Source organism: Pseudophryne corroboree, chromosome 5 (genome assembly GCF_028390025.1).
Source record: "Pseudophryne corroboree isolate aPseCor3 chromosome 5, aPseCor3.hap2, whole genome shotgun sequence".
NCBI lineage: Eukaryota > Metazoa > Chordata > Amphibia > Anura > Myobatrachidae > Pseudophryne > Pseudophryne corroboree.
The window spans coordinates 847,479,617-847,501,043 of NC_086448.1; the positions used below are offsets into that span (position 1 = coordinate 847,479,617).

At 49.6% G+C, this 21,427-nt stretch overlaps 1 protein-coding gene across 1 annotated transcript in view; it reads right to left on the reverse strand.

Moving 5' to 3' along the window:
- Window positions 1-21,427, reverse strand: part of LOC134929706 (SCO-spondin-like) — a 583,357-nt gene that overhangs the window by 459,686 nt on the left and 102,244 nt on the right. The window contains exons 20-30 of the mRNA XM_063925285.1: window positions 17,565-17,658; window positions 15,137-15,531; window positions 14,772-15,002; window positions 10,018-10,191; window positions 8,446-8,688; window positions 8,162-8,284; window positions 7,780-7,883; window positions 7,462-7,693; window positions 6,624-6,776; window positions 6,241-6,381; window positions 3,323-3,505 (exon numbers count right to left, since the gene is read on the reverse strand). Coding sequence (XP_063781355.1) covers window positions 3,323-3,505; window positions 6,241-6,381; window positions 6,624-6,776; window positions 7,462-7,693; window positions 7,780-7,883; window positions 8,162-8,284; window positions 8,446-8,688; window positions 10,018-10,191; window positions 14,772-15,002; window positions 15,137-15,531; window positions 17,565-17,658 — 2,073 coding nt within the window. The remainder of the gene's footprint in view (window positions 1-3,322; window positions 3,506-6,240; window positions 6,382-6,623; window positions 6,777-7,461; window positions 7,694-7,779; window positions 7,884-8,161; window positions 8,285-8,445; window positions 8,689-10,017; window positions 10,192-14,771; window positions 15,003-15,136; window positions 15,532-17,564; window positions 17,659-21,427) is intronic.

The window sequence follows — 21,427 nt, forward strand, 5'->3', positions numbered from 1 at the left end:
ATTCTGGGTTCTAGTCACTGACCTGTACATTCCGGGTTCTAGTCACTGATCTGTACATTCCGGGTTCTAGTCACTGACCTGTACATTCCGGGTTCTAGTCACTGACCTGTACATTCCGGGTTCTAGTCACTGACCTGTACATTCCGGGTTCTAGTCGCTGACCTGTACATTCCGGGTTCTAGTCGCTGACCTGTACATTCCGGGTTCTAGTCGCTGACCTGTACATTCCGGGTTCTAGTCGCTGACCTGTACATTCCGGGTTCTAGTCGCTGACCTATACATTCCGGGTTCTAGTCGCTGACCTGTACATTCCGGGTTCTAGTCACTGACCTGTACATTCCGGGTTCTAGTCACTGACCTGTACATTCCGGGTTCTAGTCACTGACCTGTACATTCCAGGTTCTAGTCACTGACCTGTACATTCCGGGTTCTAGTCACTGACCTGTACATTCTGGGTTCTAGTCACTGACCTGTACATTTAAGGGTTCTAGTCACTGACCTGTATATTTGAGGGTTCTAGTCACTGACCTGTACATTCCGGGTTCTAGTCACTGACTTGTACATTCTGGGTTCTAGTCACTGACCTGTAAATTCTGGGTTCTAGTCACTGACCTGTACATTCTGGGTTCTAGTCACTGACCTGTACATTTGGGGTTCTAGTCACTGATCTGTACATTCGAGGGTTCTAGTCACTGACCTGTACATTCCGGGGTCACTGACCTGTACATTCTGGGTTCTAGTCACTGACCTGTACATTCGAGGGTTCTAGTCACTGACCTGTACATTCCGGGTTCTAGTCACTGACCTGTACATTCTGGGTTCTAGTCACTGACCTGTACATTCCGGGTTCTAGTCACTGACCTATACATTCTGGGTTCTAGTCACTGACCTATACATTCTGGGTTCTAGTCACTGACCTGTACATTTGGGGTTCCAGTCACTGACCTGTACATTTGAGGGTTCTAGTCACTGACCTGTACATTCCGGGGTCACTGACCTGTACATTCTGGGTTCTAGTCACTGACCTGTACATTTGAGGGTTCTAGTCACTGACGTGTACATTTGAGGGTTCTAGTCACTGATCTGTACATTCCAGGTTCTAGTCACTGACCTGTACATTCCGGGTTATAGTCACTAATCTGTACATTCGAGGGTTCTAGTCACTGACCTGTACATTCCGGGTTCTAGTCACTGACCAGTACATTCCGGGTTCTAGTCACTGACCAGTACATTCCGGGTTCTAGTCACTGACCAGTACATTCCGGGTTCTAGTCACTGACCAGTACATTCCGGGTTCTAGTCACTGACCAGTACATTCCGGGTTCTAGTCACTGACTTGTACATTCCGGGTTCTAGTCACTGACTTGTACATTCCGGGTTCTAGTCACTGACCTGTACATTCGGGGTTCTAGTCACTGATCTGTACATTTGGGGTTCTAGTCACTGACCTGTACATTCCGGGTTCTAGTCACTGACCAGTACATTCCGGGATCTAGTCACTGACCTGTACATTCCGGATTCTAGTCACTGACTTGTACATTCCGGATTCTAGTCACTGACTTGTACATTCGGGGTTCTAGTCACTGACCTGTACATTCGGGGTTCTAGTCATTGACTTGTACATTCGGGGTTCTAGTCACTGACCTGTACATTCGGGGTTCTAGTCACTGACCTGTACATTCCGGGTTCTAGTCACTGACTTGTACATTCGGGGTTCTAGTCACTGACCTGTACATTCGGGGTTCTAGTCACTGATCTGTACATTCAGAGTTCTAGTCACTGACCTGTACATTCCGGGTTCTAGTCACTGACCTGTACATTCCAGGTTCTAGTCACTGACCTGTACATTCCGAGTTCTAGTCGCTGATCTGTACATTTGGGGTTCTAGTCGCTGATCTGTACATTCCGGGTTCTGGTCACTGACCTGTACATTCCGGGTTCTAGTCACTGACCTGTACATTCCGGGTTCTAGTCGTCACTGATCTGTACAATCCGGGTTCTAGTCACTGATCTGTACATTCCGGGTTCTAGTCACTGATCTGTACATTCCGGGTTCTAGTCACTGACCTGTACATTCCGGGTTCTAGACAGTGACCTGTACATTCCGGGTTCTAGTCACTGATCTGTACATTCCGGGTTCTAGTCACTGATCTGTACATTCCGGGTTCTAGTCACTGATTTGTACATTCCGGGTTCTAGTCACTGACCTGTACATTCCGGGTTCTAGACACTGACCTGTACATTCCGGGTTCTAGTCGCTGACCTGTACATTCCGGGTTCTAATCACTGACCTGTACATTCCGGGTTCTATTCACTAACCTGTACATTCCAGGATCTACTCACTGACCTGTACATTCCGGGTTCTAGTCACTGACCTGTACATTCCGGGTTCTAGTCACTGATCTGTACATTCCGGGTTCTAGTCACTGATCTGTACATTCCGGGTTCTAGTCACTGACCTGTACATTCCAGGATCTACTCACTGATCTGTACATTCCAGGATCTACTCACTGATCTGTACATTCCGAGTTCTAGTCACTGATCTGTACATTCCGAGTTCTAGTCACTGATCTGTACATTCCGGGTTCTAGTCACTGATCTGTACATTCCGGGTTCTAGTCACTGACCTGTACATTCCGGGTTCTAGTCACTGACCTGTACATTCCAGGATCTACTCACTGATCTGTACATTCCAGGATCTACTCACTGATCTGTACATTCCGAGTTCTAGTCACTGATCTGTACATTCCGAGTTCTAGTCACTGATCTGTACATTCCGGGTTCTACTCACTGACCTGTACATTCCGGGTTCTAGTCACTGATCTGTACATTCCGGGTTCTAGTCACTGACCTGTACATTCCGGGTTCTAGTCACTGACCTGTACATTCCGGGTTCTAGTCACTGACCTGTACATTCCAGGATCTACTCACTGATCTGTACATTCCGGGTTCTAGTCACTGATCTGTACATTCCGAGTTCTAGTCACTGATCTGTACATTCCGGGTTCTACTCACTGACCTGTACATTCCGGGTTCTAGTCACTGACCTGTACATTCCGGGTTCTAGTCACTGACCTGTACATTCCAGGATCTACTCACTGATCTGTACATTCCAGGATCTACTCACTGATCTGTACATTCCGAGTTCTAGTCACTGATCTGTACATTCCGGGTTCTAGTCACTGACCTGTACATTCCGGGTTCTAGTCACTGACCTGTACATTCCGGGTTCTAGTCACTGACCTGTACATTCCGGGATCTAGTCACTGACCTGTACATTCTGGGTTCTAGTCACTGACCTGTACATTCGGGGATCACTGACCTGTACATTCGGGGTTCGGCCGGCATTGCTTCATTTGACCCTGCTGACAGGTGCAGATTTGGCAGTTTGCTTTCACCATCTGCCCGGGCCAGTATGTGACCCCGTCCACCTCACAGGGACAGTCCTCGGGGGCCACACAGTGATTCCTGCTGTCCAACAGGAGCCCGTCCGGACACCAACACCCTGACAGTGTGACAGTGACATAAGTGACAAACACGCATGTCCCATGTCTGGTCACACGGGTGCATAATACACCACACACACACACACACACACACACACACACATATATATATCACACACACACATCGCAGATACACATAGCGACAGTGATACACATACATCACATCACAGACATCACACACGTCACAGATATTACGCACATGACACACACATACATCATACGCACATCACCAGAGCTCGTGCATTTCACCTTCAGCAGCCGCCATAGAGCCCTGCGGGAGCAGCTTTTATGGACAAAGACAGAGGGATTGCATCAGATACAGTACCTGCTGCGTCACCTCATATTACACAAAAAAACATTTCACCCCGTATCACACCCTGTATTATACCCATATTACACCCCATATTATACCCTGTATCACACAGAGTATTATACCCCATATTACACCCCATATTATACCCCGTATCACACAGAGTATTATACCCCATATTACACCCCGTATCACACATAGTATTATACCCCATATTACACCCCATATTATACCCCGTATCACACAGAGTATTATACCCCATATTACACCCCATATTACACCCCGTATCACACAGAGTATTATACCCCATATTACACCCCGTATCACACATAGTATTATACCCCATATTACACCCCATATTATACCCCGTATCACACCCTGTATTATACCCATATTACACCCCATATTATACCCTGTATCACACCGAGTATTATACCCCATATTACACCCCATATTATACCCCGTATCACACATAGTATTATACCCCATATTACAGCCCATATTATACCCCGTATCACACCGAGTATTATACCCCATATTATACCCCGTATCACACATAGTATTATACCCCATATTACACCCCATATTATACCCCGTATCACACCGAGTATTATACCCCATATTACACCCCATATTATACCCCGTATCACACCGAGTATTATACCCCATATTACACCCCATATTATACCCCGTATTACACAGTATTATACCCTATATTACACCCCATATTATACCCCGTATCACACCGAGTATTATACCCCATATTACACCCCATATTATACCCCGTATTACACAGATTATTATACCCCATATTATACCCCGTATTACACAGAGTATTATACCCCATATTACAGCCCATATTATACCCCGTATCACACCGAGTATTATACCCCATATTACACCCCATATTATACCCCGTATTACACCGAGTATTATACCCCATATTACACCCCATATTATACCCCCTATTACACAGAGTATTATACCCCATATTACACCCCATATTATACCCCGTATTACACAGAGTATTATACCCCATATTATACCACGTATCACACCGAGTATTATACCCCATATTACACCCCATATTATACCCCGTATCACACAGAGTATTATACCCCATATTACACTCCGTATCACACAGAGTATTATACCCCATATTACACCCCATATTATACCCCGTATCACACCGAGTATTATACCCCATATTACACCCCATATTATACCCCGTATCACACTGAGTATTATACCCCATATTACACCCCATATTATACCCCGTATCACACCGAGTATTATACCCCGTATCACACAGAGTATTATACCCCATATTATACCCCGTACTACACAGAGTATTATACCCCATATTACACCCCATATTATACCCCGTATTACACAGAGTATTATACCCCATATTACACCCCATATTATACCCCGTATCACACAGAGTATTATACCCCATATTATACCCCGTATCACACAGTGTATTATACCCCATATTACACCCCATATTATACCCCGTATCACACAGAGTATTATACCCCATATTATACCCCGTATCACACCGAGTATTATACCCCATATTACACCCCATATTATACCCCGTATCACACCGAGTATTATACCCCATATTACACCCCATATTATACCCCGTATCACACCGAGTATTATACCCCATATTACACCCCATATTATACCCCGTATCACACAGAGTATTATACCCCATATTACAGCCCATATTATACTCCGTATCACACAGAGTATTATACTCCATATTACACCCCATATTATACCCCGTATCACACCGAGTATTATACCCCATATTACACCCCATATTATACCCCGTATTACACAGAGTATTACACCCCATATTATACCCCGTATTACACAGAGTATTACACCCCATATTATACCCCGTATCACACAGAGTATTATACCCCATATTACACCTCATATTAAACCCTGTATTACACCCCGTATTACACCGAGTATTATACCCCATATTACACCACGTATCACACCGAGTATTATACCGCATATCACACCATGTATTATACCCCATATTAAACCCTGTATTTCACCTCATATTTTACCCCGTATCACACCCAGTATTATACCCCATATTACACCTCATATTACACCTCATATTAAACCCTGTATTACACCCCGTATTTTACCCCATATCGCACCCCATTTCACACCTCATATCACACCCCATTTCACACCTCATATCACACCCCATTTCACACCTCATATCACACCCCATTTCACACCTCATATCACACCCCCGTATTACACATATTTAGGGGCTACTTCATCTTAGTCGATACCCCCTTAGATGAGAATGGATGACTGGCGGTATATTAGCGCTGATAGCCATTAGGACTGTAGCCTGGTTCCGGCAGGGACCCTGAAGCCTCCTCTTACCCGAGGCACAGGGCTGGTCATCCTGGCACATCCTCTTATTAGTCAGATCGGAGCAGGTCAGGGGGCACGGGGCACAGTTGCTGTACTCCAGCTCCGCAGGACAAGGTGAGGCGATGGGGCAGCCATCTTGCTGACACACGTCTATATGGGGAAAGGCAGACAGTATCCACACTGAGTTATATGGGACCAAACTGGGAAATATACCGAATTAGGTAAAATGTATGATAAGGCAAACGCTTCTATACTATCCAAATGGCGATGCCACCTAATCCTCATTCACTGTTACTCAGGCTCACCCCCCGCCCCCTCATACCGCCCCCTCATACCGCCCCCTCATACCGCCCCCGACGTGTCCTCCTGAGAGGAGCATCTGACACACTTACCAATCTCTACATATGAAGAGGAAGAACCTGGCAGGTCCGTGCAGTGACGCCCCCCGTTCTGTGGCGGGGTACACTCCCTCCGGTGAATTACCACGCCAGCGCAGTCTTGGGTGCAGTTTGACCAAGTTGTCCACGGTGTCCAAAAGCCATCGACTGAGAAGAGATAACGGGGTAACGGGGTGATCACCTGGTAGCTGGGTTCTATACACTGCGCCTGTCCTCTGGATTATTACATAAAGGGTCCATCCCATGACACGTGACCCCCAACGTGCCACAGAATGGATCCGTATCAGATGGCACAAAGCATTGAGAAGACAATAAGTACTAGAAGGGTGAGGGGATCCGTTGCTACAGGTTACTACTGGGGATGGACCAAGAAGACACGTGAAAGGAGCGACATATGCCGGCACGACGTACACCTCACATACAAATCATTTCCCATCATCTGTAGGAAGATCTGCTGCTATCAGGCGCCATCTGCCCCATCGGGGTCACATCCTGTCATCGGCATTAATGTCAGAGGGATGCAGTTATGTCATCGGCGGTCAGGAGACCACCGGTCAAGGCTGGTCCTTCAATAATGATGGCAAGCTGGAAGAGGGCTTCTGGATGGCATTCAATATATGGATGTTACAAGTCTCCCGTCTCCTCCTCATGACCCAGTTCCCGGGACTTCAGCACCTGGAACAGTATGGCGGGCTGGTCTGTGTGAGCGAGGCGTGGTCTACCTTTCTTACACGGTTACTGACACTCCGCCCCTTTCCTCGGTGTATGTAAGACGATGTGTGACGTCCTACAGCAACCCCCCAAGCTCTGAGGTGATGGACAGCCCCCTCACCTGGGCAGGACACGGAGAAGCATTGCTGGGCCTCACTTTCCTCTCCCCGGCACCGCCTGAGGATATCACTGCTAGGATTGGTACACACGCGTCGTCTGGTTTGTGCGCCGGTCCCACAGGATTGGCTGCAGTCACTCCATCCGCCCCACGGGCTCCAGAAACCACATTCCCTCTCATCCGAGGCCACCCAGCCAGAGGTGCCATCCGCGCAATCAGGAATCCCGTTACATACCTGCAGACAGAGAATAAAGCCCAGGTAACAGGCGGCCACAAGAACGGGCGGGAGATTCCTGGCTGACGTCCTCCTTATCCTTGTACCTGCTTAAACATCAGGCAATGTCCATCTGGGCAGGAGTACTCGGGGCAGGCCGGAGCCGTCTGGTTCCTTTGCATGGAGGGGGCGATGGTCCCGGAGCTTCTCTCTATGAGGGATGGAACCTGTAGGTTAGGGTGGTCTTACTGTATACTGGCGGGGGCTGACAGCTTGTGGCCATACAGTATTCAGGAGAACTGGTACGGTGTCCTGGTGTGCTGAGGCTCAGTAAGATTGTCATCCCCCATCCAACCCATACTGAGGGCAGTTCTGCATCTCCCCCAACCTGCCCAGGAGATACCCTGAGTGGAGTCTCCTCAGCTCAGTCACCCATCTACTAGGGAAGCCTCGGTGCAGCCAGATAGCCGCAACCCTCTCATGTCTCACCACATGTCCGCTCGTCCTCTCCCTGTGGACAGTCTGGAGCGCCATCGCATACCAGAGAGATGTTCACACACATCCTGTTGGCGCAGATGAAGTGCCCCGGGCAGGGGGGGATTTGTGTAGAACCTGTGAAGAGCGATTTATATAGAGTTAATGTATCTGCAGCACGTGGACCAGAGGTGGTCGCAGACTGAGGGCGATACCACACGTAATAATGGCACTTTATAGCCTCCCTGCGGAACACCACCCTCCTACAGCGCACAGCGATCCGCTGAAAGATCTCTTACCGCAGTTGTCCATGCTCTCATCTGATTGGTCGCGGCAGTGGGGGATCCCGTCGCACAGCTGGCTGTAGCCAATGCACTCCCCACTCATTGTGCACTGGTACTGGTGGAGGTGACAGGTCCTGTTACAGTCGCGTTCATCGCTGGCGTCCATACAATCCACCTCGTTATCACACCGCCACCCCCGGGGTCTGCATTCGCCACTCCCGCACTGGAACTCGTAGCGGCCGCAGCCTGTAGCGCCTGCTGCGGGAGAAACGCACAGCATTGATGGGGTTACAGAATGAGGAGACAGAACCTAATGTGACCTGAGACAGCGGACAGGAGCGAGCCAGGAATACACACGGACATGGAGAGAAAATACTAGGGGGGAGATTTATCACAGCTTGGAGAGAGATAAAGTATCATTCAATCAGCTCCTAACTGTCACATTACAGGCTGCGTTTGGCAAATGACAGGAGCTGATTGGCTGGTACTTTCTCTCCAAGCTATAAATCTATAACGAATAGGAAGCACAGGGGGATTAGTAGTGTCAGGACACAGAGATACGGGGCTGCTGCTGAGACGCACGGACGCAAATAGCGAGTGTCTGCATACATCAGAGGTGCACGAGGATTTCCGCATGTCAGAAATATTCAGAACTTGGCGGATCAGTCTCTCTGTGAAACAGGGAACTGCGTGGTGACAATGCGAGCCTGTGGGAGTGCCATCCTATCAATCCCGTATTTCCCATCCATATCAATCCCGTATTTCCCACATTATAAATCCTGTATTTCCCAACACTATCAATCCCGTATTTCCCATCCATATAAATCCTGTATTTCCCATCCATATCAATCCCGTATTTCCCAACACTATCAATCCCGTATTTCCCATCCATATAAATCCTGTATTTCCCACACAATCATTCCTGTATTTCCCATCCATATCAATCCCGTATTTCCTATCCATATCAATCCCGTATTTCCCAACACTATCATTCCCGTATTTCCCATCCATATCAATCCTGTATTTCCCATCCATATAAATCCTGTATTTCCCACACAATCATTCCTGTATTTCCCATGCATACCAATCCTGTATTTCCCACACTATATAGTGGGAAAAATAGTACTAATAGGGTGGGAAATACAGGATTCATATGGATTGGGAAATACTGGATTGATATGGATGGGAAATACAGGATTGATATGGATGGGAAATACGGGAATGATAGTGTGGGAAATACAGGATTTCCCACCCTATTAGTACTATATTTCCCACTATATCAATCCCGTATTTCCCATGCGTGTCAATCCCGTATTCCCCATCCATACCAATACCGTATTTCCTACCATTACCAATCCCATATTTCCCATACTATCAATCCCATATTTCCCACCCTATCCATATCACATTTCCAACTATATCAGTCCCGTATTTCCAAATCTCTGGAAGTATCTGTAATAAAATAATTGGAACATTGCAGTATATAACCATGGAAAGCCGCGTAATGATGTTATTACTGTACTGTCCATCGTCCGGAGGTAAGTAATGGCTGATGAGCGGATCAGTGATAATGATGTCATTACTCACCTGTAGTCTGGCTGCGCTCCGGTGGAACAGTCTTGGAGTTATCAGGGGGTGCACACTGAGCCGGTTCCTCGTCTGATCCATCCGCGCAGTCGGATAGTCCGTCACACAGCTTCTCTCTTCTGATACATGATCCGTCCCCACAGACCCAGAGCCCCGGAGGACACGTTCCCACCCCTGCGACAATACAGAGAGACCGCCCATTACATACAGACCACACGTATGACGTCACCAACATATAGGTCAGGGGTGGGCAACATTCGTGTCTCTAGACAATTAGTATCATATGCATTTATGTTTATCCCCCCCTCCACCCTTTCTTTAGGCCACTTCTGCACTTGATCTCTCTCCAAGGCTTGATACACCTCCCCTACAGTCTGTGAGTTATGATGTCATTGCGTCAATGTGCATTAGTGAAACGTGTATATTGTAAGGAACAGTGCAGCGCTTCCGTCCATTGCTGTGGATATTGGAGGTCACCCTGTAAGTCAGTCACCTATCTCCTATATATTTGCCTTAATCTGTGACTCTGTGCTCGTAACGCTGGGCGGAGTCACAGAGCTGGGCGGAGTCAACTGCATCTGCTGCAGGGAGCTACTCCATACCCAGCGCCAGCAGCAGTCAGGTACAAGACCCTACCTTACAGACAGTATAGGAGGTGAGGATGGCCACTAGCTGCCGGCTGCTGTGCCTGTCCCCCCCCCCCCCCCAATCACCTGTGACAGCTGGCTGTGTGCTGTGCAGTGCGGGTCACGAAAAGGGGGCGGAGCTACGGCGCCACGAAGGGGAGGAGTTACATGGAATAGAGGGGCGGAGTTACACGGGACCAGACAGCTGAACAGTGATGGAATCAGCATTGCAGTGACGGCCAGCCAGACTTGGTAAGTGGTGTGTGTGTGTGTGTGTGTGTGTGTGTGTGTGTATAGTGGGTGTGTGTGTGTGTGTATATAGTGGGGTGTGTGTGTGTGTATATAGTGTGTGTGTGTGTGTGTGTGTGTGTGTGTGTGTATAGTGTGTGTGTGTGTGTGTGTGTGTGTGTGTGTGTGTGTGTGTGTGTGTGTGTGTGTGTGTGTGTATATAGTGGGGTGTGTGTGTGTGTATATAGTGGGGTGTGTGTGTGTATATAGTGTGTGTGTGTGTGTGTGTGTGTGTGTGTGTGTGTGTGTGTGTGTGTGTGTGTGTATATAGTGGGGTGTGTGTGTGTGTGTGTGTGTGTGTGTGTGTGTGTATATAGTGGGGTGTGTGTGTGTGTGTGTGTGTGTGTGTGTGTGTGTGTGTGTGTGTGTGTGTGTGTGTGTGTGTGTGTATATATATGGTGGGGTGTGTGTGTTTGTATATATGTGTGAATTGTGTGTGTGTGATGTATGTCTGTGTGTGCGCACTTTATGGACGCCACTGCTGGGGGGGCCATTACATGCAAGGACGCTACTAATATAGGGGGGGCATTACGTATAAGGACGCTACTACTATGGGGGGGCATTACGTATAAGGACGCTACTACTATAGGGGGGGCATTACGTATAAGGACGCTACTACTATAGGGGGGGCATTACGTATAAGGACGCTACTACTATAGGGGGGCATTACGTATAAGGACGCTACTACTATAGGGGGGGCATTACGTATAAGGACGCTACTACTATAGGGGGGGCATTACGTATAAGGACGCTACTACTATGTGTGGGCATTACATATAAGGACGCTACTACTATAGGGGGGCATTACGTATAAGGACGCTACTACTATAGGGGGGCATTACGTATAAGGACGCTACTACTATAGGGGGGGCATTACGTATAAGGACGCTACTACTATGGGGGGGCATTACGTATAAGGACGCTACTACTATAGGGGGGGTATTACGTATAAGGACGCTACTACTATAGGGGGGGCATTACGTATAAGGACGCTACTACTATAGGGGGGCATTACGTATAAGGACGCTACTACTATAGGGGGGGTATTACGTATAAGGACGCTACTACTAAAGGGGGGGATTACGTATAAGGACGCTACTACTATGGGGGGGCATTACGTATAAGGACGCTACTACTATAGGGGGACATTACGTATAAGGAGGCTACTAATACTGGGGGGCATTACATATAAGGACGCTACTACTGGGGGGGGCATTATGTATAAGGACTCTATTACTTCTGGGGGGCATTATGTATAAGGACGGTGCTACTACTACTGGGGGGGCATTATGTATAAGGACGGTACTACTACTGGGGGCACATTATGTATAAGGATGCTACTACTACAGGGGGGGCATTACATATAAGGACGCTACTATTACTGTTGGGGGGCATTACATATAACTGCTACTACTACTGGGGGGGCATTATGTATAAGGACACTACTACTACGGGTGGGGCATTACGTATAAGGACACTACTACTACTGGGGGGCATTACGTATAAGGACGCTACTACTACGGGTGGGGCATTACGTATAAGGATGCTACTACTACTGGGGAGGCATTATGTATAAGGATGCTACTACTACTGGGGGGCATTACGTATAAGGACGCTACTATTACTGTTGTGGGGCATTACATATAACTGCTACTACTACTGGGGGGGCATTATGTATAAGGACACTACTACTATTGGGGGGGCATTACGTATATGGACGCTACTACTACGGGTGGGGCATTACGTATAAGGACGCTACTACTACGGGTGGGGCATTACGTATAAGATGAATAAGATTGTGCTACATTGTGGCGTAATTTTAAATGGGGGTACTATTGTGTGGCCATGCCCCTTAGTTGTGAGACCACACCACTTTTCCCGATGCACAACAAAGGAATATGGGAGGGCGCAAAATTCATAGTTTGCAGGGGGGCGCCGAACACCCTAGCACCGGCCCTGGCCACCAGTAGCAAAAGTACACCACGGCCACTGACACTATCTGCAGGGAGGGGAACAGCGCTGATATGGAGGGTACTTGCAGGCAGCGAGTCGCCGCCCGCAGCTCCTCTTCCACCTACACACCATACCTGCCGCCTGACACCCACACCCCAGGGAGAGGGCGCTAGCTCAGGCACCGCTAGATCAGCATCTGCAGCATACACACAAGGGCTGCCATGCTCAGCGGCAAGCGGTGCGGAGCATGTGCAGCGGGACAGCGCCAGGACGGGACACGCACTAATCAACATTGCTGCTGGGCCGGAGCTCCCTCCGTCTGCAGCCTAAGGACGCGCGCCGCACCTCTCCAGGGAAACACCATGCCTGCCCGCCCACAGGGCTCCGGACGCTTACCTATGCTCCGCGATCACAGCAGCTGACGCTGCCATGCAGGATGGAGGAATGACGCCCGTCAGACGGGGCGGACAGTGTGCGGCGGAACGGGGCCAGGAAGGAATGCTGACCACGACCCATTGCTGCTGGGTCTGAGCTCCCTCCCTCTGCAGTCACCATCTCACAGCAGCAGCCTGGAGGTTAGTGGCCACCACGACCCGCACATCCTTACCTCACACATACCTCACACATACCTCACATATACCTCACATACCTCACACATGACAGCAAAGGTACAAACACTGTGACATCACACCTGTAGCCCACCCCTATATCTGCTAAGTACTCCCCGTCACTATGCCCTGTCACCCTCATCCTGCTCTCTAACTGCCTGTCTGTGTACTGGCCTTCACCCCTCTCACACCATCACCAACCCTCACTAACTACCACAGAGACTATGTGCACTGATATCTGCCCTTCCACCACCTGCAGCGCCCCTGGACCCCTCCCCATCCCCCGCAAACCCCCGCACCTGCCCCTCCACCACCCATGGCACCCCCACCCACTGCGCCTTCGGACCCCCTACCCCACCCGCAGTGTCTTCCAAACCCCTCCCCCATCTGCAGCAGCCCCTCCCCCATCCGCCACACCCCGCATCTGGCTCTCCCCCGCCCGCTGCACCTTTGGATCCCCTACCCCACCCACGCAGCAGGCCCTTCCCAATCTGCATCGCCTACACCATTCGCAACAGCACCGCACCCGCCACTCCCCCACCCACGTTACCCCCGCATCCACCCCTCCCCCACCCACCGCGCCCCCTGGACACCTCCCCCATCCACTGCACACCCGCACCCACCCCTTCCCCATCTGCAGCGCCTTCGGAACCCCTCCTCCATCCGCAACAGCCCTGCAGCTGCCATCCCCCACCTGCGACACCCCTGCTCCTACCCCACACACAGCGCCTTCATACCCCCTCCCCCATCCACGGTCCCCACTCTCCAAACCCCTTCCTGTTGCAAGGGACTACGCCCCCTTCACCATCGGACGCCCCATCATTGTGCAATATTCAAACACTAACAAAACTAGGAATGCAGGTAATACTCCATATATTGAACCCCAGAAAGGCGTGCAGGGGTTAAAGGGGCGTAGCCCCTTCCGACGGTGTGAAGAGCGCCCGTAGGGCGCGATGAAGCACCTAGTATAATATATGGTTCTATGACCCCTCGCTGCGTTATAATATCCTGATCACTTACAGTATGGGGAACATGATCCCATCAGCTACATTACTCCTATAATACCTAGTACATGATGTGATCGGTGTGTGGGTGACTGGTACCCCAGCATAGTGTCGCTCCACCGTGCCGCTTACACACGGTCCTGAGGGGGAGCGGGACCAAAGCTTGGAGAGAAAGTCTCTCTCTCTCTCTCTCCACTTTATCTCTCTCCAAGCTCTGATAAAGCTAGCCCTGAGACTCGGCAGCGTCGGAGTGTAACCGGCGGCCGCATGGTTACCTGAGCAGAACGTCTCATCTGTCCCGGTGCTGCAGTCGCTTTCTCCGTCACACACTTTCTCCTTGCGCACACACAGCCCATCCGGACACTGAAACTCCCCGGGCCGGCAGTTGCAGCCCCTCTCGTCACTGAAATCCCCGCAGTCGTCGTGCCCATCGCAGCGGTGAATATAGGGCACGCATCTTCCTAGGGAGCAGCGGAAGTGAGCGGAACCGCACCCGGCTGAGCAGCCTGCATGGAGAAGTCAGGATTACTATCATGGGATCATTAGCGTGGCCGGGTGGGCTGTGATGGCCTCACCAGACCTTCAGAGGGCTATGGGCCTCACCCTGCCCAGAGGCCTCCACCCCATGTAAGGCACTCACCCAATTCATCAGAGTCATCGGCAAATCCACAGTCCAGGTCCCCATCGCAGACGTGGGAAAGTGGGATGCAGCGCCCGTTGGAGCAGCGGAACTCCGCACTACTGCAGGGCGGAGCTGGGCAGCCCCATTCATCCGAGTGATCCACACAGTCGGTTCTGCCATCGCAGCGGTGAGATAGGGCGATGCACTGCCCATTGGCACAGCGGTGCTCTTGCGGCGCACAGGTCAGCGAGCAGATCTCATCCGAGCCGTCTCCGCAGTCGTCCTCATTGTCACAGACCCAAGCGTTGGGAACACAGCGCTCAGTCAGGTGGCAGGGAAATTCATCCGCTCCGCAGCGGGAGGGGAGAGAGCAAGGTTCATCGGGGCACCGCCATCGGCCGGATCCACAGGTGCTGCAAGTGGAGCAGAGGCAGTTACACAGGAGACTGACAGTAACCTCTGCACACATATAACCCACCCGCATACCCCGCACCCATCATCAGCAAGCACAGGCCTGGTGCACAGATCCGCCTGGTACTACAGACTTACATGCCCTGCAAACAGACTTACATGCTCCGCAAACAGACTTACATGCCCTGCAAACAGACTTACATGCCCCGCAAACAGACTTACATGCCCCGCAAACAGACTTACATGCTCCGCAAACAGACTTACATGCCCCGCAAACAGACTTACATGCCCCGCAAACAGACTTACATGCCCCGCAAACAGACTTACATGCCCCGCAAACAGACTTACATGCCCCGCAAACAGACTTACATGCCCCGCAAACAGACTTACATGCTCCGCAAACAGACTTACATGCCCTGCAAACAGACTTACATGCCCTGCAAACAGACTTACATGCTCCGCAAACAGACTTACATGCCCCGCAAACAGACTTACATGCCCCGCAAACAGACTTACATGCTCCGCAAACAGACTTACATGCCCTGCAAACAGACTTACATGCCCCGCAAACAGACTTACATGCCCCGCAAACAGACTTACATGCCCCGCAAACAGACTTACATGCTCCGCAAACAGACTTACATGCCCCGCAAACAGACTTACATGCCCCGCAAACAGACTTACATGCCCCGCAAACAGACTTACATGCCCTGCAAACAGACTTACATGCCCCGCAAACAGACTTACATGCCCCGCAAACAGACTTACATGCCCCGCAAACAGACTTACATGCCCCGCAAACAGACTTACATGCCCCGCAAACAGACTTCCCGATCCAGCGACTGCTGTGCTGATGCCAGGCAGGGTGCACCCTCACTCCACCCTACTCTTCCGCTCAGCCAGTGCAAACGTCTGCCCCTCACACACTTTCATCTGGCTCAGGAAGCGCAGGTGGGAAGCGAGGTGCACGGCCATGTGCTGTGCTTCATACAGTGTACAACATGGGTATATAGGTACACGGTATATGGGTATATAGGTACACGGTATATGGGTATATAGGTACACGGTATATGGGTGTACAGGTACACGGTATATGCGTACATGGTATATGGGTATATAGGTACACAGTATATGGGTACATGGTATATGGGTATATAGGTACACGGTATAAGGGTATATAGGTACACGAAATATAGGTACACGGTATATGGGTATATAGGTACATGGTATATGGGTATATAGGTACACGTAATATGGGTATATAGGAACATGGTATATGGGTATATAGGTACACGGTATATAGGTACATGGTATATGGGTATATAGTTACATGGTATAGGGATAGACTGTAGGTACATAGTATATGGGTATATAGGTACATGGTATATGGGTATAGAGGTACATGGTATATAGGTACACAGTATACTGGTATATAGGTACATGGATATATAGGTACATGATATATGGGTATATAGGTACACGGTATATAGGTACATGGTATATGGGTATATAGATATATCAGTATATAGGTAAATGGGCACATGGTATATAGGTATATGGGCACATGGTATATAGGTACATGGGTATATAGGTACATAATACATAGGTATATGGGTGTATAGGTATATGGGCACATGATATATATGTACATGGTATATAGGTATATATGGGCACATGGTATACAGGTACATGTTACATAGGTATACGGGCATATAGGTATATAAGTACATGGTATATAGGTACATAATTATATGGGCACAAGGTATATGGGCATATTGGTATACAAGTACATGGTATATAGGTACATGGTATTTGGGCATGTAGGTATAAGTGTACATGAGTGAAAACATAACTGAATTTAGTGGAGATATGACTGTGGCAATGTATGACGTGGCAGTGTATAACGTGGCAGCGTATAACGTGGAGGTGTATGACATGGAGGTGTATGACGTGGCACTGTATGACGTGGCACTGTATGACGTGGCCTCAGACACTGGGCAGGTAAGTGTTATAGTGACTGGACCACGAGACCTACCAGTTGCGGCAGCCTTGCTTCACCACGGCACCAGTTGGGAACGGCAGATTCTCCCAGTAACACGGGCACGCTGACGGCTCAATACAGCTCCCATCTAAACCATGGAGGGAGGGATACAGGGGTAAGAGGCAGTAATGCGGTGTAATCATGGAGGGAGGATACAGGGGTAAGAGGCAGTAATGCGGTGTAATCATGAAAGGAGGATACAGGGGTAAGAGGCAGTAATGCGGTGTAATCATGGAGGGAGGATACAGGGGTAAGAGGCAGTAATGCGGTGTAATCATGGAGGGAGGATACAGGGGTAAGAGGCAGTAATGCGGTGTAATCATGGAGGGAGGATACAGGGGTAAGAGGCAGTAATGCGGTGTAATCATGGAGGGAGGATACAGGGGTAAGAGGCAGTAATGCGGTGTAATCATGGAGGGAGGATACAGGGGTAAGAGGCAGTAATGCAGTGTAATCATGGAGGGAGGATACAGGGGTAAGAGGCAGTAATGCGGTGTAATCATGGAGGGAGGATACAGGGGAAAGAGGCAGTAATGCGGTGTAATCATGGAGGGAGGATACAGGGGTAAGAGGCAGTAATGCAGTGTAATCATGGAGGGAGGATACAGGGGTAAGAGGCAGTAATGCGGTGTAATCATGGAGGGAGGATACAGGGGTAAGAGGCAGTAATGTAATCATGGAGGGAGGGATACAGGGGTAAGAGGCAGTAATGCGGTGTAATCATGGAGGGAGGATACAGGGGTAAGAGGCAGTAATGCGGTGTAATCATGGAGGGAGGATACAGGGGTAAGAGGCAGTAATGCAGTGTAATCATGGAGGGAGGATACAGGGGTAAGGGGCAGTAATGCGGTGTAATCATGGAGGGAGGATACAGGGGTAAGAGGCAGTAATGCGGTGTAATCATGGAGGGAGGATACAGGGGTAAGAGGCAGTAATGCGGTGTAATCATGGAGGGAGGATACAGGGGTAAGAGGCAGTAATGCGGTGTAATCATGGAGGGAGGATACAGGGGTAAGAGGCAGTAATGCGGTGTAATCATGGAGGGGAGGATACAGGGGTAAGAGGCAGTAATGCGGTGTAATCATGGAGGGGAGGATACAGGGGTAAGAGGCAGTAATGCGGTGTAATCATGGAGGGAGGATACAGGGGTAAGAGGCAGTAATGCGGTGTAATCATGGAGGGAGGATACAGGGGTAAGAGGCAGTAATGTAATCATGGAGGGAGGATAGAGGGGTAAGAGGCAGTAATGCGGTGTAATCATGGAGGGAGGATACAGGGGTAAGAGGCAGTAATGTAATCATGGAGCGAGGATACAGGGGTAAGAGGCAGTAATGCGGTGTAATCATGGAGGGAGGATACAGGGGTAAGAGGCAGTAATGCGGTGTAATCATGGAGGGAGGATACAGGGGTAAGAGGCAGTAATGCAATGTAATCATGGAGGGAGGATACAGGGGTAAGAGGCAGTAATGTAATCATGGAGGGAGGGATACAGGGGTAAGAGGCAGTAATGCGGTGTAATCATGGAGGAGGATACAGGGGTAAGAGGCAGTAATGCGGTGTAATCATGGAGGGAGGATACAGGGGTAAGAGGCAGTAATGCAGTGTAATCATAGAGGGAGGATACAGAGGTAAGAGGCAGTAATGCGGTGTAATCATGGAGGGAGGATACAGGGGTAAGAGGCAGTAATGCGGTGTAATCATGGAGGGAGGATACAGGGGTAAGAGGCAGTAATGCGGTGTAATCATGGAGGGAGGATACAGGGGTAAGAGGCAGTAATGCGGTGTAATCATGGAGGGAGGATACAGGGGTAAGAGGCAGTAATGCGGTGTAATCATGGAGGGAGGATACAGGGGTAAGAGGCAGTAATGCGGTGTAATCATGGAGGGAGGGATACAGGGGTAAGAGGCAGTAATGCGGTGTAATCATGGAGGGAGGATACAGGGGTAAGAGGCAGTAATGCAGTGTAATCATGGAGGGAGGGATACAGGGGTAAGAGGCAGTAATGTAATCATGGAGGGGAGGATACAGGGGTAAGAGGCAGTAATGCGCTGTAATCATGGATTGAGGATACAGGGGTAAGAGGCAGTAATGCGGTGTAATCATGGAGGGAGGATACAGGGGTAAGAGGCAGTAATGCAGTGTAATCATGGAGGGAGGATACAGGGGTAAGGGGCAGTAATGCGGTGTAATCATAGAGGGAGGATACAGGGGTAAGAGGCAGTAATGCGGTGTAATCATGGAGGGAGGATACAGGGGTAAGAGGCAGTAATGCGTTGTAATCATGGAGGGAGGATACAGGGGTAAGAGGCAGTAATGCGGTGTAATCATGGAGGAGGATACAGGGGTAAGAGGCAGTAATGCGGTGTAATCATGGAGGGAGGATACAGGGGTAAGAGGCAGTAATGCGGTGTAATCATGGAGGGAGGATACAGGGGTAAGAGGCAGTAATGCGGTGTAATCATGGAGGGAGGATACAGGGGTAAGAGGCAGTAATGCGGTGTAATCATGGAGGGAGGATACAGGGGTAAGAGGCAGTAATGCAGTGTAATCATGGAGGGAGGATACAGGGGTAAGAGGCAGTAATGCGGTGTAATCATGGAGGGAGGATACAGGGGTAAGAGGCAGTAATGCGGTGTAATCATGGAGGGAGGATACAGGGGTAAGAGGCAGTAATGCGGTGTAATCATGGAGGGAGGATACAGAGGTAAGAGGCAGTAATGCAGTGTAATCATGGAGGGAGGATACAGAGGTAAGAGGCAGTAATGCAGTGTAATCATGGAGGGAGGATACAGAGGTAAGAGGCAGTAATGCGGTGTAATCATAGAGGGAGGATACAGGGGTAAGAGGCAGTAATGCGGTGTAATCATGGAGGGGGGATACAGGGGTAAGAGGCAGTAATGCGGTGTAATCATGGAGGGAGGATACAGGGGTAAGAGGCAGTAATGCGGTGTAATCATGGAGGGAGGGATACAGGGGTAAGAGGCAGTAATGCGGTGTAATCATGGAGGGAGGATACAGGGGTAAGAGGCAGTAATGTAATCATGGAGGGAGGGATACAGGGGTAAGAGGCAGTAATGCGGTGTAATCATGGAGGGAGGATACAGGGGTAAGAGGCAGTAATGCGGTGTAATCATGGAGGGAGGGATACAGAGGTAAGAGGCAGTAATGCGCTGTAATCATGGAGGGAGGGATACAGGGGTAAGAGGCAGTAATGCGGTGTAATCATGGAGGGAGGATACAGGGGTAAGAGGCAGTAATGCGGTGTAATCATGGAGGGAGGATACAGGGGTAAGAGGCAGTAATGCGGTGTAATCATGGAGGGAGGATACAGGGGTAAGAGGCAGTAATGCGGTGTAATCATGGAGGGAGGATACAGGGGTAAGAGGCAGTAATGCGGTGTAATCATGGAGGGAGGATACAGGGGTAAGAGGCAGTAATGCGGTGTAATCATGGAGGGAGGATACAGGGGTAAGAGGCAGTAATGCGGTGTAATCATGGAGGGAGGATACAGGGGTAAGAGGCAGTAATGCGGTGTAATCATGGAGGGAGGATACAGGGGTAAGAGGCAGTAATGCGGTGTAATTATGGAGGGAGAATACAGGGGTAAGAGGCAGTAATGCGCTGTAATCATGGAGGGAGGATACAGGGGTAAGAGGCAGTAATGCAGTGTAATCATGGAGGGAGGATACAGGGGTAAGAGGCAGTAATGTAATGTAATCATGGAGGGAGGATACAGGGGTAAGAGGCAGTAATGCAGTGTAATCATGGAGGGAGGATACAGGGGTAAGAGGCAGTAATGTAATGTAATCATGGAGGGAGGATACAGGGGTAAGAGGCAGTAATGCAGTGTAATCAT